The sequence below is a fragment of the Geotrypetes seraphini genome, chromosome 6 (genome assembly GCF_902459505.1).
Source record: "Geotrypetes seraphini chromosome 6, aGeoSer1.1, whole genome shotgun sequence".
Lineage (NCBI taxonomy): Eukaryota > Metazoa > Chordata > Amphibia > Gymnophiona > Dermophiidae > Geotrypetes > Geotrypetes seraphini.
In genome coordinates this window covers 200,205,442-200,229,684 of record NC_047089.1, presented here as the reverse complement: position 1 = coordinate 200,229,684, position 24,243 = coordinate 200,205,442, and the positions used below count along the sequence as shown (strand labels likewise).

General features: G+C 47.1%; 1 protein-coding gene across 10 annotated transcripts in view; it reads right to left on the bottom strand.

Annotated features, from left to right (window-relative positions):
* Window positions 1-24,243, bottom strand: part of CDCA2 (cell division cycle associated 2) — a 168,862-nt gene that overhangs the window by 63,016 nt on the left and 81,603 nt on the right. For all 10 annotated transcript variants that reach the window (XM_033947519.1, XM_033947518.1, XM_033947520.1 and 7 more), the window contains one exon: window positions 19,892-20,063. In XM_033947519.1, the coding sequence (XP_033803410.1) occupies window positions 19,892-20,063 (172 nt within the window). The remainder of the gene's footprint in view (window positions 1-19,891; window positions 20,064-24,243) is intronic.

Genomic DNA, 24,243 nt, shown 5'->3' with positions numbered 1-24,243 from the left:
GGGTGGGAGTCTAGAACGTCTCAGTTATCTTCTGGAAAAGAGCTTACCAGGATAAGTATATAATCTCTTTTTCCAGTGCAATAGGTGAGACATTCTTCTAGACAGTAGGGATGCACAATAGCAGTCCCCCCCAAAAGCTAGGGCAGAGGATCTAAAGACAGAGGACCTAAAGTCAGAGTCCTGTCTTGCCACCACATCCACTCTGTAGAATTTGGTAAAAAGTGACTGTTGGGGGGCAGGGCAAATCGCCGATCTTAGGCTCCACCGATGCAGTGAGGGGGGACGACTCGTTCTCCCTTCCCCTTCACTGTGTTGGATTCTGAAGAAGAGAAGTCCTGCACTCAAAGCCCTCAAGAGGGTTGCAACGGCAGACCGGTGCCTAAGTGGTTGTTGGGGGGCGGGGCAAACCGCCGATGCAGTGAAGGGGGACGACTCGATTTCCCTTCCCCTTCACTGTGCTGGATCTTTAAGAAGAGAGGTCCTGTATTCAAAGCCCTTAAGAGGGCTGTAATGACAGACCGGTGCCGAAGTGGCTGTTGGGGGGCGGGGCAAATCGCCGATCTCAGTCTCCTCCGGTGCAGTGAAGGGGGACGACTCGATCTCCCTTCCCCTTCACTGTGCTGGATCTTTAAGAAGAGAGATCTCTGTTGCTGAAGGCCCACTTATGTCCCTTTGGAATAATTCTAAAATTCAAAATAAGGGTAGATCCCTTTCATGGAAGAGGTGGCAACGGGCAGGGGTGTGGTTTGTTCATCAATTGATCTCCTCCACTTCATTTATCCCATTTGATACTTTTTGTTCTGTAAACTCACTCCCATCCTCTATATATCCCCAATGGCTTACGCTTACTGAAATACTAGCTAATGTGCAAATGCGCCCTGACTTTATGACCTCTCAACAAACTATTCATCACTGGTCTACTTTGGCTTTACTGAAAGGTAGGGCGATATCTCTTTTTTATAGCATCTTAAGAGATCACACCTTCACCTTTACACCTCAATCCATGAACCATTGGGGCTCTATCCTAAAGACCACGCTTTCTGAAATAGATTGGGAACTCTTCTGGTCATCTACAAATCGTCCTCTATTATCCTCAAGAGTTTCGCAATCAATGTTCTTTGTTATGTGGAATGTAGTATGGACTCCATTTCGAATGTGGAAAGCGAAACTGAAACAAGACCCTACCTGTTGGAACTGTTTGAAAGAGCCTGGAACTCTTGATCACATGCTTCTTCACTGCACTAGGTTCATTCCTTTTGGATTCGTATCTGGGACACCATAAAATCTATTACCAAATGTTCAGAAGCTATTTCCATAGACATTATAATCCTTCGTTCTCAACACCCTTGTTTCGCACTATCAAACTGTCCTCCTAAACTTATTGACACCATGATTGTGACAGCTCTTATGCACATTTTGAAAAATTGGAAGTCACCCACACTACTAGACTACACCTTTTGGTGGAACTCATTGAGCATGTACCACAAATTCGAATCATATGCATATGAAAAGAACACGATATCTCGTTTATCTACAAATTTGGTGCGAAATAAATCACCTTGGTCATTCTTAGATTCATATGTTCATTCTGCCTTGTAGACACTTCTGCCTCTCTCTCTTTCTTTATCTCTCTTTTTTCTTTTTTATTTCAATTTATCTTCTCTGCTTTTCTATCCTTTCTATTTCTTTTCTTAGCAGTTTCAAATACTCTGAATTCTTCTTACTAATCTACTATATGCAAATAACAGCAATTATGGTTTCTTTTGTTTCTACATCACTATTTCTTATTCAATTTTTATGTATTTGAACTGCTTTCTGTATATTACTTATAATATTCAATAAAATTAATGAACTAAAAAAAAAAAAAAGAACTTGGTAAAAATGTGTGAAGAGAAGACCACGTTGCCGCTCTGCAAATCTCCTCAGGGAGACAGCACTAGCTTCGGCCCACGAAGAAACCACACTCCTAGTAGAATGAAACTTCAGTGGAAACAGGAGACTGTTTCCCAGCAAGAATGTAAACTGGCAAAATGGCCCTACAAATCCACCTGGGAACTGTGGCCTTGGAAGTGGGAGCGTCCTGCTTAAATGAATGAGTCAGCACAAACAAATGGTCAGAGAGATGAAACTCGTTTATGACCTCCAGATAACGCAGAAGAACTCTGCGCACATCCAGTTTCTTCAACAGGCGGTCCTGTGTCTTGGAACCTGTTTGTTGAAAGGCAAGCAAACACTTCCTGATTAACATAGAAAGCCGAAACTACCTTCGGCAAGAAGGAAGGACCCGTCCAAAGGGAAACCCCTGCCTTCGAAATACGGAGAAAAGGGTCTCTGTGAGATAAAGCCTGCAGTTCCGAAACAAAGTGATGGCGACCTGAAAAACGGACTTGAGCGTCAAGTCCAAGAGAAGCATCCCGAAGGGGCTCAAAATGAGCCTTGGTAAAGCTAGACAACACCAAGTTAAAGTCCCAGGAAGGGAAAGGATGCTTATCCAGCAGTGACACAAAGAGCTCCCTTCAAGAATTTTGTGACATCAGGATGAGACGCCAAGGAAGACCAACACTCCCGGGATCTAAAACAGGAGAGCCCGGCCACTTTGACCCGAAGAGAAGCTACAATGAGGCCTTTATTCAACCCAGCCTGAAGAAAGGCAAGAATTATAAATAAACAAACCATAAACCATAATTAGCAAGATTGGAGCTGAATATGGGTCCACCTGGTCCTGGGTACATCAATGTTGGAAGGCTGTACACTGACACCGTGGATGATTTCAGAAGAGTATCTACAACCAGGACAAAATATCCTTTATGCTCTTATGCTGTGCGCTCAAGAGCCATGCCGTAAGAGCAAAGTGGCCCGGATCCTCCATGGAAACCAGACCCTGCATGAGAAGGTACGGAGAGGCGCTTAGCCGAAAGGCTGCGACCCTTGCGCAGATGCATCAGATCTGCATAACATGGTCTTCGAGTCCAATCGGGATCCTCCAAATGATCCAACAATCATTGGTCAAGGAGAAAAAAACATACAGGAGAATCTCCTGAAGCCACGGCTGCACCAGAGCGTCGAGTCCCAAGCTGCCAGGCTCGGAACTTTGGCTGAAGAAACCATCTGCTTTCTTATTTCTTACCATGGCCATGAGGTTGAAGCGGGGCCACCCCCAGTGTCCCACTATCGCTTGGAATGCCTTGGGGACAGGACCCACTCACCCGGATTCAGAGTCTTATCTATTGAGGAAGTCTGCTTGAACTTTTTCTACTCCCGTCACATGCACTGCCGTCAGCATGTAAGTAAGGCGGGCTTCCTGAGCCAGAGGAGTGCTCTTGGTCCCTCCCTAGAGATTGACATAGGCTACTGCCATTGCATTGTCTGAGAAGACCCTGACCGCTCGGCCCTCCAGACTCTTCTGCAATCTCGTCAGAGCTAGTTGAATGGCTCTGTGCTCCAACCAGTTGATTGACCATTTTCACTGCAAGGGTGTCCAACACCCCTGAACAGGACCACTGCAATGGGCTCCCCAGCAACGAAGGGTGGCATCTGTCATCACCATGATCCAGGAGGCAATGTATAGCAGTACGCCCCTGCGGAGCAATTGTGGGAGAAGCCACCAGTCCAAGCTTGCTCAGGTTTCCAGAGTCCAAGGCAGCTGGGCCTGCAAGGCATATCTGTGCGGAGCCCAGCAAAAGACCAAAGCATGCTGAAGAGGACGCAAGTGCACCCTTGCTCAAGGAACCACATCCAGTGTGGCAACTAGGGATCCCAGAACTTGAAGAATCCCATGCCAACAGAGCCGGCTGCTGTAGAATGGAAGAAATCTGGGCATACAGTTTCTACCTGCAGGCTTCTGGTAGATAGACACAGCTCACTGCCATGTCAAAAAGGACTCCTAGATATTCCAGCGATTGTGTGGGTGTCAAATGTTGGTAATCCAGCCCAGATCCTCCAGCATCTGCTCTACCATGTGCCTTGGTCAGTGTGCAAGTTCTGATCAGTTGTCCAAGTAAGGGTGAACCTGGAGGCCCTTCTTTTGCAGGTAAGCCACCATCACCTTGGTGAAGGTCCAGGGCGCTATCGCCAGTCCAAAGGGCACGGCCAAGAACTGGTAATGCTGTTCCAGAACATGAAAATGCAAAAATTTGCGGTGGTCCAGAAAAATGGGAATGTGCAAGTACGCCTCTATGAGATCCAAAGGCAAGAAACTCTCCAGGGGCCACTACTGCAATGACCGAATGCACGGTCTCAATTTGGAATCATGGAATCTTGAGAGCCGCATTCTTGTGCTGAAGATCCAGAATAAGCCTCCAATATTCTGAGCCTTTCTTTGGCATATGAAGTATCTGCCTGAGCTTGAGTGGTACTAGCTTTATAGTTTGAATATCTAGCAAGCGCTGAATGGTGGCTTGAACCCTGAATGCTTTGTCCAGGCAACCTGATGGAGAGTCCACGAACCAATCTGTCAGAGGTCAAGCAAATTCCAGTTTGTAGCCCGACCGAATAATGTCTAAGACACACTGGTTGGATGTAACGCACATCCAGGCAGGAAGAAACGCTGAGAACCAGCCCCTTATCCACAGAGGGGCATCCCTCAGTCTGGCGTCATTGAGCCTTTCTGGTAGAGGGCACAGAATGGGAGGTGGAAGGCTGGGAACGCTTGTAGCCAGTATATCATCATCGGGAGACCTGCGAATATCTGCAATGTGGAATTGCATACGATCTGGAATGCCGTGAGCCACGAAAATTAGAGTGATCAGAACACCTGGAGCGTCTGGGTCTACTATTGGGCAGAGTCTTAGGGTGATGGTCCATTACAGAATCCATAAGGTTGTCCAGCCCTTTGCCAAACAATAACTGCCCCTTAAAAGGCAGCCTAGCCAATGGAGCCTTGGAAATGGAATCACTAGCTCAATGTCAAACCCAGAGCATTCAGCGGGCAGAGATGGAGTATGCAGACACCTTTGCCAAAACCTTTCAATGTCATACAATGCATCCGCCATATAATCTGTCCCAGCCATCAGAAGTTGAGGATGGGGATCCACTGCCTCACTCTCCAGGGTGCGTAGTCGAGAGAGACAGGCACGTACGACAAACGACGTTGCCAAAGCAGCCTTGATACCTAAAGTAACTGAATCGAAAAGTTTCCTGAGGACCACATTCAACTGGCTGTCCTGCAAGTCCTTTAACACACCACCACCCTCACTGGGGAGAGAGATGCGTTTAGTCACCTACACCACCCAAAAAATCCACCCTGGGCTGACCCAAAAGCTGCTGATACTCCTGTGCCACAGGATACAAGCGGGACATAGCTCTAGCAATTTTCAGAGAATCCTCCGGAGAGTCAAACTGCTCCAAGACCAGAACACTCATATCAGGGTGCCAGGGAAAGGTAGTTCTACCTGTGATGAAACATGCTCAGAGACATAGAGGCAAAAACAAGGGGCGAACCACAAGAATATCGCCTCACCATCTTTTGCCTCTATGTCTCTGAGCATTTGTTTCATCACAAGTTGGTATGATTGCAAATAAGTAACATCTGAACACAAGAGCGATTTTGTATTAGATTTGCCCTATTCTCTTTAATCACTCACATAATATAAAACTACCGTGTTTGTGGTCCCCCTTATCAATTTATTTGACTGAGGGAAAGGTAGTTGACTGCAAGTGCACACCACAAAGCCAGAAGGAAGAAGTGGATGAAGCCGACTGAGTGACTAAATTCAATTCCTGCAACAACTCAGAAATAAGTCTAGCAGAGCTGCAAACTTAAATAAGCGTAGGACAGTAGTACCATCCACAGGATCCAAGATGCCAGAGGCCACAGATCCAGCACACAGCCCCTGATCTCCCACTCTGGGAAGCACCATACCTGCTAACAATGGATCAGTAAGGGAAACATCAGGATTCGGGTCCCCCAGATCAGGATCAGCTAGTGCAAAAACCACAGCAGGCTGAGGCCAGGATGTGCCCAAAGGCACCACACCACTAAGAGATGCCGCGTAGGCGGATTGAGACTGCTCAGAGGGAGAACACTTATTCTGAAACTCTGACCACAAAAATTTCATAAATTTAGAAAAAGTGTCCAGCTCCTGGGGCATAAAGTCACCCTTAGATGACTTGCATTTACATTTCCTAGCTGACAAAGTACCAGTAGTGCCGAGCCCCGAAAGCAACGACAGCCACCCCGCTGGGCTAGCTGAATGTTTAGTCACCTGCTTCAGCAGGGGAGAAGCTAAGTTGGATGCTGTAGCCCCCTAGCTACACCATGTAGCGCAAGGACACTCAAAGTGCTAAATTTGCGCAATCCTGGCAAGAATCCACATGAGGAGATGATTCCATCCCAGCAGGTTTCCAGGCAAAATTTGCAGTTTTGAAGCAGGAAACTTTTACAAAAAAAAGATTGCTAAAAATCCAAGATGCCCACCGTTAAAAAAATTCACACCATAATCAAGATATTTTTCACACTTCCCAAACTGTAAATACAGTAATTTTAGGATTTTTCAGGAGGGAAAACACAGGGGAACATCTAGAAACTCAAAACCTCACTTTTCCAACCTCCAATGTCTCTCACAAGCTGTCAGCTTGTATACTCACTGTGACCTGACAGGATCTGTGCTGCAACCTGTTTTCTATTCTCTCACAGTAGCTGGATGAGAAAATTCACTGCCACGATTCTGGGAATACATTTACGAAGCTGATCTTTGGGCTGCCAGTCAGACTCCAATGTATGATTACACCTCTACCCCTGCGGACCAGGACAGGGAGAGGTACAACGCAGCCAGCACCCTGCGAGACACTGCCGAGTCTCCCAAAGGCACATAACAGCCTGCGCTTGATCCCCGATTAACAGTAGGTGAGACCACCTCAGGGACGGCTCTGAGCTTCAGAGAAAACTATGCAGGCTGGCTAACAGGCATGCAGTGGGATCGGCCTATCAGCTACAAACCGAAGTCTGTGAATTTTCAAGCATGCAGAGCTTCAAAAAGCACTAAATTACCTGAAAAGAGGACAAAATATATCGAGTTAAAAATAATAAAATGGGGAGAGCAGAACAAACACTCCTGCAGGCACGCGTGCAGAAGGAAAGAACTGAAGGTGGAGCTAGAGAGCCCAGTGAAGTATAGCAGTGGCAGAGTGAAAAATCCGGAGTGGATTCCTTCTGCAGCAGCACGCAGCTATAGGGAAATAACCCTACTCTCTAGAATGTCTCACCTATTGCACTGGAAATATATTTCTTTTGGCTGATTAATGTATTAAAAAAAAAAATCAACATGTATTAATAATTTAACTCATTAATCATATTCTCCCTCTCTCTAGGCTAAATCTCTTCAGCAAGCTCCAACTCTCACCCGGTTGTCCGGAGCCAGGGCTGCTCGCTCCAGGTGCCTGAATCTTTACCTGAGTCCATCACTTCTCTTTCCCGGTTCCAGCATCTGTCCCCTTTACTTCTTCCCTCCCAGTTACATTGTTTGTCTCTTCCTCCCTTTTCACGGTCCATCTAACCCAGCGGTCTCATACTCAAACCCTTTGCAGGGCCACATTTTGGATTTGTAGGTACTTGGAGGGCCGCAGAAAAAATAGTTAATGTCTTATTAAAGAAATGTACCAGAACCCGAGGAGATCCGAGGATGAAAAGCTGGAGCGAATAGAGGTAAGCCATGAGGACGTCCTCCGACAGATAGATAGATTGAAAAGTGACAAATCACCGGGCCTGGACGGAATCCACCCAAGGGTACTAAAAGAACTGAGAAAAGAAATAGCGGAAACATTCCGGCAAATATGTAACCTATCCTTGAAAACTGGGGAGATCCCGGAGGACTGGAAAATAGCAAATGTCACGCCTATCTTTAAGAAGGGATCGAGAGGTGACCTGGAAAGCTACAGGCCGGTGAGCTTGACTTCGGTTCCGGGTAAGATGATGGAAGCACTGATTAAGGACAGCATCTGCGAGCACATAGAAAAAAATGGGCAGCTGAGGGCGAGGGAAGGTCATGCCTCACGAATTTACTACACTTCTTTGAGGGAATAAACAGCCAAATGGGTCATTCCATGTCAAGTGATCAGATTCTTGGAAAGTGCCCTGCATGACCATCACGGATTTTGATGACACTTCATATGCAGAGTCCACCATGTCTCAAATGAACTTTGGTAAAGTTTTAGTTTCGCCTGTGGAATATTTGTGGAGATATAGCCATTTGTTTGACCCCCATACCACAATGAAATACAGTACGACGATGACATTCTGACAACTTTGAGACACAATATCTCACAAGCTATGTTTCCCAAAAAACTGAAACTTAGCTACCCTGCACAACTTTTGGAGCTCTATTCAGTGCTACCAATAATAATTTTTGTCGAGCACTGAGTGAATGGCTGAATTACAGTAAACTTGTCCGAAAAAATTAGTGCTCCAAAAAAAGTCAAAATTTGACATTACTTAGCTCCCACAATAATTGAGTAATAAATGCGAAATTTGGCGCATAATGTCTCAGTACAACGTTGTTTTCAAAAGTACAATTTCAACCTCCAAGCTCTTTCCATTAGTTTACAAATTAAGTGTAAAGTTGCTAATTTGTGTAAAAAGGCCAAAAATAGGGTATTTTCAGCCTGCTTTTACAGAAAAATACCTTTTAGAAACTCTTTCAAATCAGTCTCATTAGAAAGAGCATATTTCAAACCCCCTAGAAAAGTGGACTTCATTTTTCAACGCAGGTTAACAATGGCTGAAAAAGGGGGACAAAGTTGGGAGACGTTGCCACGGCAACAGCCTCTATTTCAACAGAGTTCTGACATTTTTAAAGTTACAGTTTTGTATTGACGTAGTATTACTACTACTCTATTGCGTTGGTCCATGGTGACATTGTCACTACCAGTTCAAGAGTTTGAACTGGCAACCCCATCGCCATAGGGGTCACGCCCGATAGCTGTGCAATACCAGTCACGGGTGGGCCACTTCGTCCAGGTTCCCAAGCCTCGCATTTGGTTTCTTTGTCAAGGTTCCAAAGCCTTTTGTTGGTATCTTTCTGGTTCCAAAGCCAATGATTAGGGTGTCTTATCCTAGGTTCCCAAGCCTAAATTGGGTATCTTATATGGTTCCCAATCCGAAGTGAAGTCCACTTTGTTGGCATCGATTCGTTGGTATCCATTTTAAACTGAATTAATAATAATGTGGATCTGAAAAAGAAAACAAGTTGTAATTTGTGATCTGCATGCAACAAAATTATCACCTCAATTTCTAGTTAGGAATAATCATTAATTAAGAACACTATAATTGTACCCAAAGCTTGAGTAAAAATAAACAGGGAAAAACAGTGTGAAAAGTGACATAATTGTAAGTTGAAACGTAGGCCGTTGCCATGGTGACATCTCCCAACTTTGTCCCCCTTTTTCGGGCATTGTTAACCTGCGTTGAAAAATGAAGCCCACTTTTCTAGGGGGTTTGAAATATGCTCTTTCTAATGAGACTGATTTGAAAGAGTTTCTGAAAGGTATTTTTCTGTAAAAGCAGGCTGAAAATACCGATCATTCACGGAATCCTGCCTCCTCTTATCCCACTGTCTTTCAACTCCTCCAGTCCCGACTCCTCCAGAACTGCCCAAAGGCTTAAACTAGCCTTCCCCTCTCCACGCGGCATCCACTATTCAGGCAAACTGGGAAAATCCCTTCTCTTCAAAATCACAGGTCTTTGGAACAACCTCACCACCCCGCTGCGGAACCTGAGCTCCCTTCAGTTATTCCGCAAACAACTGAAAACCTGGCTTTTCAGCAAATTGTATCTCTATCCTTCCCCCCTTTCTCTCCCCCCTTCTACACATAAGTTCATGTAATCCTTTTTCTTCTTCTCTACCCACTATTTTAAGTTCTTGTAAACCGTGTCGAGCTCCATTCTCATGGAGATGATGCGGTATATAAACTTAAGGTTTAGATTAGATTAGATTAGATTCTCTTTTTTCCTTCAAAAATTTGGCAGCCTGGATTTTGCAATAGAGTGTCTCTAAGTAAGGCACCTTACGTTCTGGAATGTTGCCCACCTCACTGCTGTAATCTCACGCAAGCACTTTTCTGCGTCTGTACAAGACTCACAATTGTGTACAGACGCAGGAAAGCTCTTGCGTGAGGTTACAGCAGTGAGGCGGGCAACGTTCCAGAACGTAAGGTAACCATTGGAGGTAGTGCAGCTTGTGCGTGTGTACATAATCTCGTGCTGGAGGAGGTGAGAGCTGAAGGCGGTTGCAGATGTGACCACCGGACACTAAAGAATCATTCTTTATAATATTGAGGGCCTCAAAATAGCACCAGGCGGGCCACGAGTTTGAAACCGCTGATCTAACCTTTTCTTTCCATTACCATGTTAGCAGCACTTCATCCATTAAATCCTACTAAAATAAATATTTGGTCTCCAATTATACATTGCTGCTTTTATAATTTCTTAGGTTAAAGCTTAATGCCCATTATTCATATTCAACCAAATAATATTTTTCATGATTTGCATTCAGTTGAATAGCAAAATATGCTGTTCAATACAGCTCTAATAATAAAATGCCAAAGAAACTTGATACAGAAGTAATAATTAGAAAAATCTTACAAAATAGGTGCCCTTGCCTAGGCACTACCTTCAGTGTTACAGCCATGGACTCTAACAGCTAAAGATAACCCCAAATCCATAGAGCACAGGTGTCAAACTCAAGGCCCGCAGGTCGAATCTGGCCCGCTTGGCCGTTTTATGCGGCCTGCCCCCGGTGTTATCTTGCAGCCGGTTCTTTCCTCCTCACAGCCGCGTGCAGTGGCTCCTCGCATGTCCTGCGCTTCATCCAGAAGCATTCCCTCTGACGTTGCTATGTCAGAGAGACGGCTTCCTGTTCAGGCGCAGAACATAGCTTTGTGCACACTGCGGCTGTGAGGAAGAGGGTGCCGGCCGCAAGGTAACACAGGGGGCATCGGACCAAGGGTCGCATAAAACAGCCAGAAGGTAAGACACCCACCAGAGCGAGGCACAGAATAGAGGGAGGGAGACAATATAGGGTAGGGGGAATGATTTTATTTTCAATTTAGTGTTTGAATTGTGTCAATTCTGAAAATTTTAATCTGCTGTCTATATTTTGCACTGCTCAGGAAGAAAAACATTTGTTTCTTTTTCTCTGGGGGGTTGTACTGCCTGGGGGTTGTACTGCATGCAGAGTCTTGAATCTTAGGGTTTCTTTTTTATACAATAGTACTTTTAGTTTTTGGTCCCGTATTTACATATGAGTTATGTGTGTTCTGGTAGGAATGAATGTTGAGAAGCATACAGTGTGCTTTGTATAGTTTACTTTTGTGATTAATCATTATGTGTTAATAAGATTATATTGTGTGAGTATATGTGAAAAATGAATGGAAAAAATTGTGTTATAATTAGCACTATTATGGGGGCGGGTTCTGGGGTGGAGACTGGGCGGGGTCTGTCCTGTGACTTAGCCTGTGTTTTGGATTTGGGCCCTTACTATGATTAAGTTTGACACCCCTGCATTGGGCTTGAAAGAAGATAGTGTGGGTCAGATTCTCAAAACTCACCGTGCATTTAACGATGGACACTAAACAAGTCCTAGCCAGTTTTGTGTCCAAGCATTTTACTGGCTGATTCTCAGAACGGCTCACTGTACTCTTTTCCGTGCTTCCTAGCAGCCTCCAATTGTATTATGCAAATGTAGTACAAGATCATTAATATTAAAATGGTAATACAATGAAGCCATTAATATTAAAACGAGCACTACAGGAGTCTCTAAACTCGTTATACTACATTTGCGGGCAAAACTTTCCGGCAGGGTCTGAGCTGTTGCAGCCTTACTTTCCTTTCAGTCCCTGAGTGCTGATTGGCTCAGGCACTGACAGGAAAATAAGGCTTGACAGCTCAGACCCCATCACAAAAAAAATCTCATGCCCCCCAATTTTTCCCTCCCTCCGATCCCCCTCCCAGGGCCACTCAATACCCCCCCTTTGGCAGGAGGGATGCCCACACCTTCCAGCTGGCAGGCTGCTGGGGTTCCCCAACAACCTCCCCCCCATCTATCTACTGTTCCTTCTTGAGCAGAACAGTTGTTGCTGAGCTTGATTGCCATAGGTGTTTCTACTACACCTTTATTTGATGGCTCTTGGTGCTTGGGTACTAATTATAGGTGAGCTAAGGAGCCCAATGACGTACAACATAGGCACAGAGAAAAAATCTGGAGTGGATTCCTTCTGCAGATGGCACGTGACCATAGGGACACAATCCACTTGTCTATAATGTCTCAGATATTGCACTGGCAATCTTTAGCACTGAGGGAACAATTGATTGTCCTAGAGGGTCTTCAAAAGAGAACCCAGGACCCCCAGATTTATCATCAGCTCCAACAGGTGAGGTCAGACTTTCACTTACTTCAAATGGAGGACTTTGATTTCATGAGAGCTAAACTAGACTTATTACTTTACTCGTATAGAGTCTAAGTTCTATGTTGGCTAGATATATTCGCAAGACAGATGAAAGCAACCATCATTAGAATTAGAATTCCATAGGTAGTCCTAAAAAGCAATGTTACTTAACATAACAGTTGTTATCCAGGGACAGCAGACAGCTATTCTCACTAGTGGGTGATGTCATCTGACAGAGCCCCGATGTGGACGTCTCACAAGCATACTTGCTTGAAGAAACTTCAGAAGTTTCGAGATGCCCGCACCGCACATGCGCGCGTGCCTTCCCCGATGCACTAGTGAAAATACCTGCCTGCTTGTCCTGGGATAATATACTGATACAGATATCCGACACACATTCTTTAAATATTATTCCGAGCTATATGGCAATACAGATCAAGTGAAGCCATGGGTAATGGCACAGTTTCTGCAATCTTTGATAGTTTCAAGTTTGTCCCAGTTTCCATTGGAGAGGTGAAGGGGGGTCATCAAAGATTTAAAAGTGAGAAAATCTCCAGGGATTGATGGATATACCAATCAATTTCATAAGCAATTTAAGGATCTGCTAGGGATATTGCTGGTTAGACAGGTGAATGGAGTCCATGAGGGTGGTTCTTTGCCCAATTCAATAGGGGAAGCAGGGATTTCAGTGCTCTTGAAACTAGGTAAATACTCCCTTAGTTGTGGGGCATACAGGCCAATTTCCCATTTAAATGTAGATGCCAAGATTATAACTAGTGTTCGCCATTTATTTGGGAAAGGTACTGTTGGAGTTGATCCATCTGGATCAATCTGGTTTTATTCAGTGGCAACATGTGGATGATAACATTTGATGGTATTTAAACCTTCTATGGACAAAGTCAGAATAAGATTGCCCTGCTGGCTATAGAGGCAGAAAAAGCCTTCGATAGAGTCAACTGAGACTTTCTGTGGAAAGTGATGGATGTTATGGGATTGGGGGGGACCTTTTGTAATCAGGTGAAAGTGTTTTATAACTTGCTGAAAGAAAAAGAAAGCCACCTTTGCATAATCTATCCATTTTTTTAAACTGAAGCAGTATACTTGGGAGGGTGGAGGGATGGGGTTGGTCAAAGAAGGGAAAAAGGCAAAGCAATGCTACTTACCGTAACAGTTGTTATCCAGGGACAGCAGGCAGCTATTCTCACTAGTGGGTGATGTCATCCGACAGAGCCCCGATACGGACGTCTCACAAGCATTTTTGCTTGCAGAAACTTCAGAAGTTTCGAGATGCTCGCACCGCGCATGTGCCAGTGCCTTCCCGCCCGATGGTCCGGGCGTGTCTCCTCAGTTCAGGTAACTAGCAGAGAAGCCAACCCAGGGGAGGTGGGTGGGACGTGAGAATAGCTGCCTGCTGTCCCTGGATAACAACTGTTACGGTAAGTAACATTGCTTTATCCCAGGACAAGCAGGCAGGTATTCTCACTAGTGGGTGACCTCCAAGCTAACCTCAATGGGATGGAGGGAGAGTTGGCAACTTAGGAGAATAAATTTTGTAACACTGTTTGGCCAAACTGTCCATCCCGTTTGGAGAAAGTATACAGACAATAATGAGAGGTGAATGTATGAACCGAGGACCAAGTGGCAGCCTTACAAATCTCCTCAATCGGTGTCGATCTGAGGAAGGCTACAGAGGCCGCCATTGCCCTGACCTTATGGGCTGTGACCTTACAGGGAAGGGGTAATCCAGCCTGGGCATAGCAAAAAGAGATGCAAGCCGCCATCCAGTTGGAGATGGTACGCTTCGATACAGGTCGTCCCAACTTGTTTGGATCAAAGGGGACAAAAAGTTGAGGAGCAGTTCTGTGTGGTTTGGTGCGATCCAGGTAGAAAGCCAAAGCACGTTTACAGTCCAGAGTGTGCAGAGCTGATTCTCCAGGATGAGGATGAGGCTTTGGAAAAAACACAGGAAGAACTATGGATTGGTTGAGATGAAATTCAGTGACCACTTTAGGCAGGAATTTTGGATGAGTGCGAAGGACCACCTTGTCATGATGGAATACTGTGAAAGGTGGATCCGCCACCAAGGCCTGAAGCTCACTGACCCTGCGAGCAGAAGTGAGGGCAACCAGAAAAACCACTTTACAAGTGAGAAACTTCAGCGGAGCCCTGTTGAGAGGCTCAAAAGGAGGTTTCATAAGGTGAGAAAGGACGACGTTGAGATCCCAAACCACTGGAGGAGGTTTGACATGGAAAAGTCCTTTCATAAATCTGGAAACCACAGGATGAGCAGAGAGAGGTTTCCCTTGTAGAGGCTGATGGAAAGCCGCAATAGCACTCAGGTGAACTCGTATGGATGTAGACTTGAGGCCAGACTGAGACAGGTGTAGAAGATAGTCCAATACAGAAGGCAGGGAGGCTCGCTGAGGCTCCTTACGATTAGAAACACACCAGGAAGTAAATCTAGTCCATTTTTGGGAGTAGCATTGTCGAGTAGCAGGCTTCCGGGAAGCCTCCAATACATCCCTCACCGCCTGGGAAAACTGGTGAGGAGTTACGTTGAGAGGAACCAAGCTGTCAGGTGGAGAGACTGCAGGTTGGGATGAAGCAGAGATCCCTGATGCTGAGTAAGCAGCGAAGGAAATACTGGAAGAAGGAACGGCTCCCTGCTGCTGAGTTGGAGAAGAAGGGAGAACCAAGGTTGCCTGGGCCACCGAGGAGCTATCAGAATCATGGTGGCATGGTCGGATTTCAATTTGACCAGAGTCTTTTGAATGAGTGGAAATGGAGGAAACGCATACAGAAAGCAATTCCCCCAAAAAGGCATCTGCCTCAAGACGATGAGGAGTGTAGATCCTGGAGCAGAATTGAGGCAGTTTGAAGTTGTGGGGAGCCGCAAAGAGGTCTATCTGAGGTGTCCCCCACTGAGAAAATATCTGATGAAGGGGCCTGGAATGGAGAGTCCATTCGTGAGGCTGGAGGAGATGACTTAAGTTGTCCGCCAAGACATTGTCCTGCCCCTGAATGTAGACAGCTTTGAAGAAGGCGTTGTGGCGAATCGCCCAATCCCAGACTCTGAGAGCTTCCTGGCAGAGGGAGGCCGAGCCCGTGCCCCCCTGCTTGTTGACATAATACATGGCGACCTGATTGTCTGTGCGAATGAGGACCACCATGTCGTGAAGCAGATGTTGAAATGCCTGAAGAGCATTGAAGATGGCTCTGAGCTCCAGAAGATTGATTTGATGGAGTCGGTCCACACTGGTCCAGAATCCCTGAGTGCGAAGCCCATCCAGATGAGCTCCCCATGCATAGGTCGAGGAATCTGTTGTGAGAACCTTTTGGTGGGGAGGAGTGTGAAACAGCAAACCTCTGGAGAGATTCGAAGAGGTCATCCACCAAAGTAGAGACTGCTGAAGAGCAGGAGTGACAATGATGTGACGAGTCAAAGGATCTGACACCTGTGTCCATTGAGAAGACAGGGTCCACTGAGGAATTCTGAGGTGAAGTCTGGCAAAAGGAGTCACATGAACTGTAGAGGCCATGTGGCCCAGGAGAACCATCATGTGTCTTGCTGAGATGGACTGGCGAGAAGACACTGACTGGCAGAGATGAAGAAGAGCATTCAGGCGCTGAGGAGGAAGGAATGCTCTGAGCTGAATGGTATCCAGAACCGCCCCGATGAAGGGGAGAGACTGGGTAGGCTGTAGATGAGATTTGGGGAAGTTGATCTCGAAGCCCAAACTCTGCAGGAACCGAATCGTGGACAGGGTCGCCGAGATGACCCCCGGAGCCGAGGGAACCTTGATGAGCCAGTCGTCGAGGTAGGGAAAAACCTGAAGCCCCGGTTCTGGAGTGCAGCGGCCAATACCACCAGACATTTCGTGAAGACCCTGGGGGACAAGGACAGGCCGAATGGAAGCACTCGATACTGCAGATGAAGATGTCCCACCCGAAATCTGAGGAATCTGCGAGAGGCCGGATGAATGGGAATGTGAGTGTAGGCCTCCTTCAGATCCAGAGAGCATAACCAGTCGTTCTGCTCGAGGAGGGGGTAGAGAAACAAGGGTCAGCATGCGAAACCTCTCCTTGACCAGGAACTTGTTGAGGACCCTGAGGTCCAGATTAGGCCACAGGTCGCCCGTCTTCTTCAGAACAAAGAAGTACCGGGAGTAAAACCCCAAGTTGTGCTGGTCCACAGGGACCGGCTCGACGGCCTGGAGCCGGAGCAAAGCCTGAGCTTCCTGAAGAAGAAGGGCGGTCTGTGTCAAGTTGGAAGGATACTCTCTTGGAGGGTGGTCCGGAGGGACCCGATGGAATTGAAGAGAGTACCCTTCCCTGACGATGGTAAGGACCCAGAGATCGGTGGTGATAGCCGCCCATCGATGATAAAAATGATGGAGGCGATCCCCAATGGGAAAAACAGGGGAAGGCAGAACGAGGTTGGTTATGCTCCCTAAGAGAGAGTGAAAAAGGCTGAGGAGCCTTGGGGACAGTAGAAGGCTGAGGTTTTTGTTGAGCCTTCTGTGGCGGCTGTCGCTTCGCTGGTTGTCTCGCAGCAGGAGTCTGCCGAGGTGCATAACGCCGCTGATAGATCAAAGGTGGTCGAGACTGCTGTGGCTTAGGCTTAGGCCGAAGAATGGACTGAAAAGATTTTTCATGGTCAGACAGTTTCTTCGTCACGGTATCGATGGACTCGTCAAACAAATCTGCTCCCGCACAAGGAACATTGGCAAGCCTATCCTGAAGGTTCGGATCCATGTCAATGGTCCGCAGCCACGCCAAACGACGCATAGCCACAGAACAGGCGGCAGCCCGTGCCGAGAGCTCGAAGGCATCGTAGGAGGATTGCATCAATTGAAGGCGAAGCTGGGACAGTGAGGCAACCACTTCCTCAAATTCGAAGCGAGCCTGAGACTCGATGTAGGGTGTAAACTTCCGAAGCACAGGCAGGAAGAACTCCAAATAAGTAGCAAAATGAAAAGTATAATTGAGAACTCTGGAAGCCATCATCGAGTTCTGGTATATGCGCCTCCCAAACTTATCCATGGTCCTGCCCTCGCGGCATACACCGAGGCATACACCTGGGACGGGTGAGACCTCTTGAGGGAGGATTCGACCAGTAGGGATTAATGAGAGAGTTGAGAGCCCTCGAATCCCTTGTGATGAACTGTGCGGTACCGGGCGTCCAACTTGCCAGGAACAGCAGGAATAGAGTACGGCGTTTCAAATCACCTCATGAACGTTTGGTCGAGGAGCTTGTGCAGAGGCAGATGAAGAGACTCAGCAGGAGGATGAGGCAAATGCATAGTGTCGAGGTATTCCTTGGAGTACCGAGAACCAGAGTCCAAGGTAATGTCCAGGTCATCTGCCGGAGGAAAGACGAAAAGGATAACTGGTCCGCCAGCACAGGCCTGCGAGACGGACTGGACGAAGTCGAGGCCTCGGGATCCACAGAGACCTGCGATCGGCAGGGCGAATACGAGCCACAGGGATCCTCGAACTCCGGTCCCGGAGGAGACACATCCGACGAGGAATACCCCATACGAGGCAGCTTCTTCTGCGGGGAGACTGTAGAGTGTCGAGAGGAGTTCCTCGAAGAATGCCTGGACCGATGCCCCTCCCAGTGCCTGGAAGGGGATCTAGAACGGCGATGTTTAGAATGGTCCCCAGAAGCCTCCAACGAGTAAATGGGACTCGAGGCAGTAGAGCGTAGAGGTGGGAGATTCGACGCCTCCCGAGACGCAGTCCAGGTCTGATAAGGAGTGCGGAAGAACTCTTCCTGTGTTTTGCGATGCCCAGGGCTTCGATTACCCGAAGAGGAATTCCAGACCTCTTCATCCGGAGGCGTAACGGGCTCTAAAGGGGGCATGTCACTAAAAGAGGCCCGCCTCGAGGGACCGGCCGCCAATCGCCGTTCCTCCTCGCCGAGAAGCGAGAGCGAACGGCGAGGAGGAGGAGGAGGGGCGGTCCGCCCCCGGAGGCGGAACCGGCTGGTCACTCTGGATCATGGCAATCAACTTGGGTCCCATGGTGGTCATGAGCTCGACAAACTGAGCCTCCAAAAGGGACCGCAACAAAGCCGACAAGGAGGGAGCCGCACCTAAAGTGGGACCTCCTGAATGGTCTTCGCGCTCTTTCGTGGTCGAGTGCTTTTGCTTGGAAGCCTTCGGCACTTTGAGCACCACTGGTGGAATGGGAGGAGAGGAGGTACCTGATCCGAGGAGACGGAGGAAGGCACCGGAGCAGAAGGCGGAGTCGAAGCCGAAACAAAAGAAGCCGGCTTCAGGAGACTCGGTGCAGCAGAAGCGGCGGAAGACTTCAGCGGTGCAGGCGAAGCGCTGGTCGAAGTCGAAGCTGAGGGTTCCTTAGCAGCTTCCATCTTGAACATCGACTCCCACAAAAAACAGCGACGTTTGAACGCACATGCTGTGAGAGTGGAACAAGGCCGGCACGATTTTGGGAAATGTTCTGGACCCAGACACTGCAGGCAGCGTCGATGCAGGTCCGTCAACGAAATCGCTGGCACTTGCTACACTTTTTAAAACCAGTAATTGGCCGGGACATAGGCCGAAAAAGCTCCACCGCAAGATCGAAGGAGCGGGGCCTGAGCCACGCGGCTGACCCGGTCGAATCGCCGGAAGAAATTTTTTTTTTTGAAAAAGAAACCAAATAAAGAAAACACACGATAAAGAGTAAAAGAACTCAAAACCGCGGCAATAGAAGGCAAAAAAACGGGTTTTCAATTAGCAGAATTGAAGTAGAACTTCTCAGCTCCGCGGAAAGAAAAGAACTGAGGAGACACGCCCGGACCATCAGGCGGGAAGGCACTGGCACATGCGCGGTGCGGGCATCTCAAAACTTCTGAAGTTTCTGCAAGCAAAAATGCTTGTGAGACGTCCGTATCGGGGCTCTGTCGGATGACATCACCCACTAGTGAGAATACCTGCCTGCTTGTCCTGGGATAATAACTTATCCAGCTGGCAAGAGTCCCAAGTGAAACCTGCAGGCTACACTGAGAGCCACAGAGGGCAGTGCATCTTCAAGCTCAACTGGAGATGGGCCATCTACTACACATCAAGGCAAAACAATGCAGGCCAAATCGTTTGTCCTTCCGCATCTGCCAAACCTGCACCATCTACTGAAGGCAGAAGTTGTTTCAGGCTGCATCACTCTTTATAAGTGATGTCACTAGAATATTCAAATTCTCTTTGTTTCATCTGCTGCTAAGTGGTACAACCCAGTAGTCCGGACTAGACTAACAGGATAATGGGATTAAATTTTCCTCACAATTCCTGCTTATCTTAGAATACTTTCTAGGAGAGCTTTAACATTCCCTTTGTGTCCGTTTCCAGACAGGCTACAGGTGCAGATATTTTGTTTTAAAATAAGTTCATAAAAATGAAAGTCTAACAAGATAAGCCAAAGTAAAACAATTTGGTTAAACAAATGGGAATTAACACTGCAGAAATATGACCAGTTCCAACCTTACTATTATTGAATAAGAAACACCATTTACCTTGAGATAACCTCCAGTTAGCCGAGGATGATGGTGTTCCAGAGGTTTCTGGAAGCTCTACAATAGGACTCAGAAGAGGTTTCTTGGAAGCTAGCTCTCTTTCTCCATACAATGGTTTTGGTACCATCTTTTTTTTCCCTCGTTTCCCTCTTGCACTTTTCCCTTTGGTAACCTGACAATATTTGAAAACATTGTAAACAAAGTTCACCAAACAGACATCAAACCTAACTCATTAAAGTGTTAGGTATGTGATTAATGAATTGTCAATATTTTTTTTAATGTATTAAAACAACAACAACACGTACACACACACTTTCTAATCTTTACATTTGTACTGAGAAGCACTTCAAGTGACCCTCTCATAAATTAGAGCTGTACCAAACAGCATATTGGAAGATTAGGTTCTTACCTTTGGTAATCTTCTTTCTGTTAATCCATGAAGGAGTCAATACGATAGGTGTTCAATCCGTTCCCGCAAACTGGGTGTTGCAGAAATCCACACATTGTTTTCTGCTCCTTCTACTTAGCAGAGGAACACAGAGTTGAGTCCAAAAGCAATCAATCACTAATGGAACAAAGCATACACAAAAGAAGGGAGCATGGGGAACTTCCCTGCAAATGTAACACTAGTTTGTTCTGCTCTGCAACATATAAGAGAACAATTAATGAACAGGAAACATGAAAGACAGGCATGAACATGGAAGCAACATGAACCAACCTGCTGTGTGCAACATTCAGTTGTGGATTAGGAATTGGTTATCGGATAGAAAACAGAGGGTAGGGCTAAATGGTCATTTTTCTCAATGGAGGAGAGTAAACACAGGGATCTGTACTGGGACCAGTACTATTTAACATTTATAAATGATCTGGAAATTGGGACGACAAGTAAGGTGATTAAATTTTCAAATGACACTAAACTGTTCAAAGTTGTTAAAATTGCAGGCAGACCTTAGGAAATTGGAAGACTAGGCTTCCAAGTGGCAGATGAAATTTAATGTGGACAAATGCAAAGTGATGCACATTGGGAAGAATAACCCGAATCATAGGATGCTAGGGTCCACCTTGGGGAGTTAGTGCCCAAGAAAAGGATCTGGGTGTCATTGTAGACAATACGATGAAACCTTCTGCCCAATGTGCAGGGACAGCCAAAAAAACAAACAAGATACTAGGGATTATTTAAAAAAGGAATGGTTAACAAGATTCAGAATGTTATAATGCCTCTGTATTGCTCCATAGTGCGACCTAACCTGGAGTATTGCATTCAGTTCTGGTCTCCTTATCTCAAGAAAGATATAGCAGCATAGAAAAGGTTCAAAGAAGAGCGACCAAGATGATAAAGGGGATGGAGCTCTTCTCATATGAAGAAAGACTAAAAAGATTAGGGCTCTTCAGCTTGGAAAAGAGACAGCTGAGGGGAAATATGATTGAAATCTACAATATCCTGAGTAGAGTAGAACGGGTACAAGTGGATCGATTTTTCACTCTGTCAAAAATTACAAAGACTAGGGGACACTCGAAGTTACAGAGAAAAACTTTTAGAACTAATGAGCTGTAAGCGAACTGGAACCACTGTGTGCTGTAAAACTAGAAAGGCCTGCCACCTATACCATGAGGGAAGCTACCACAAGGCCTTTCTCTAGACCGGCCTGGATAAAGGCTAGGGTCACTGGAATGGGAGCACGCAACGACTCAACCTGGTCTCTGGCACACCACTGCTTACAAGCCTTCCAAGTCCTGGTGTATGAGCCACCATAGTAGAGCACATCTTGGACCTCAAAAGACTGGCAATGACCACATCGAAGTAGTCCCTCTGAATCAAGGCCTTGTACTCAAGAGCTACTCCATAAGACCAAAGAACTTGGGGTTCTCCATAAACTGGTCCCTTCCAGAGAAGTTTGTGATAAAAAGAGAGCTTGAGCTTCTTGTCTCATTGTAGATGGACAAAACCCATAAACCATGGACAGCAAGGTCAGTCCGGGGCCACTAGGATCACTAAGCCCAGGAGACGCTATCCTGTGGATGACTCGACCCATCATGGGCCAAGGCGGGAAGACAAAGGAGATCCTGAGTTGACCAGGTCTGAACCAAAGTGTTCAGATCTAAGTTTCCTGGTTCTGTTCTTCGACTGAAAAAGTGTTCAACTTTTGAGTTCTTGGTTGAAGCCATCAAGTCCATCTTTGGTCTGCCCCACCAATGTGCAATGAGACAAGACAAAATACCCTCTGCGAGAAAGACTACTATCCCGGGTCAAGGGCTTGCTATTTTTTGTAAACCTAAAGAGAATTGCACTCGCTTTTACAATAACCAGCAACATGAACAAGAAGATCTAATAGCTAAAGTAACTTTTGAGTCGGATTTTTCTTCAGCCCTTGAGGGCCACCGAAAGCCTCCCCCCCCCCCCCAGCGACTTCCTAGGCAGAGGAAGGAGGAAGTTTCTGCCATCTTGTCCCTCCTTCCTCCGCCCGACGCCGTGCAAGCAGGAGGACTCTGCTCTCTCATAGAGCCCCTGCCGTTCCAGCCACCGGGGATCACCGACGCAACCCGACTTTTGAGTCGGATTTTTCTTCAGCCCTTGAGGGCCACCGAAAGCCTCCCCCCCCCCAGCGACTTCCTAGGCAGAGGAAGGAGGAAGTTTCTGCCATCTTGTCCCTCCTTCCTCCGCCCGACGCCGTGCAAGCAGGAGGACTCTGCTCTCTCATAGAGCCCCTGCCGTTCCAGCCACCGGGGATCACCGACGCAACCCGACTTTTGAGTCGGATTTTTCTTCAGCCCTTGAGGGCCACCGAAAGCCTCCCCCCCCCCCAGCGACTTCCTAGGCAGAGGAAGGAGGAAGTTTCTGCCATCTTGTCCCTCCTTCCTCCGCCCGACGCCGTGCAAGCAGGAGGACTCTGCTCTCTCATAGAGCCCCTGCCGTTCCAGCCACCGGGGATCACCGACGCAACCCGACTTTTGAGTCGGATTTTTCTTCAGCCCTTGAGGGCCACCGAAAGCCTCCCCCCCCCCCCAGCGACTTCCTAGGCAGAGGAAGGAGGAAGTTTCTGCCATCTTGTCCCTCCTTCCTCCGCCCGACGCCGTGCAAGCAGGAGGACTCTGCTCTCTCATAGAGCCCCTGCCGTTCCAGCCACCGGGGATCACCGACGCAACCCGACTTTTGAGTCGGATTTTTCTTCAGCCCTTGAGGGCCACCGAAAGCCTCCCCCCCCCCCAGCGACTTCCTAGGCAGAGGAAGGAGGAAGTTTCTGCCATCTTGTCCCTCCTTCCTCCGCCCGACGCCGTGCAAGCAGGAGGACTCTGCTCTCTCATAGAGCCCCTGCCGTTCCAGCCACCGGGGATCACCGACGCAACCCGACTTTTGAGTCGGATTTTTCTTCAGCCCTTGAGGGCCACCGAAAGCTTCCCCCCCCCCCCCAGCGACTTCCTAGGCAGAGGAAGGAGGAAGTTTCTGCCATCTTGTCCCTCCTTCCTCCGCCCGACGCCGTGCAAGCAGGAGGTCTCTGCTCTCTATCAGAGCCCCTGCCACTCCAGCAACCGCGGACCGCCGAACGCCGAGCCCCTGCCTCTCCAGCCACCTCTCCAGTGAACTCTGAACACAACCCATACAACCACTCTCACAACCAACTCAAATAACTACCAAACCGCAATCTTCACAAATATAAAAAAAAAAAAAATGGCACTGCGTACACACAACCTCATTCTTGCCCTCATACTAATTGCCACATTTATAGCAAAATGGAAAACCACAGGCTACCAAATACAAACCATCCCTATACTAACAACAACACACAGACCTGTTCAACATACCAGAAAACTGCATACCACTAGAACGCTAACTCCATGCCCACTATCCAGCCAAGCCAGCATCCCCACCATCTGGGGAAAAAGACCCCCACCAAAACCTAACTCAAACACACAAAAATATCAAACCTCACAAAGAACTATCATCAATACAACCACTACACCAACCACAAAATACACTACAATTGCTTGCGCATATATGAACATCAGATCCGTCAGCCCAAAGGCAGAACTAATCAAAGATTGGCTGACCAAAGACAATCTAGGCTGTCTCTTCCTAACCGAAACATGGCTCACCTCTGAGTCAGATCCAAGCATCACAGAATTCTGCCCCAAAGGATATAAACTTGAAGTAGTATGTCGAGAAAACAGAAGAGGAGGAGGTCTAGCAATCATAACAAAAAACAATCTCAACATCGACGTACTGACCAAGCACTCCACCCCTTATCTTGATCTGCTAGCCTGCCAAATAACTGACAAATCACTCAATGGAAACCTGAACTGTCTTATTTGCTACATTACACCAGGTAAATGGAACACTTCAAAACAAGAACTTG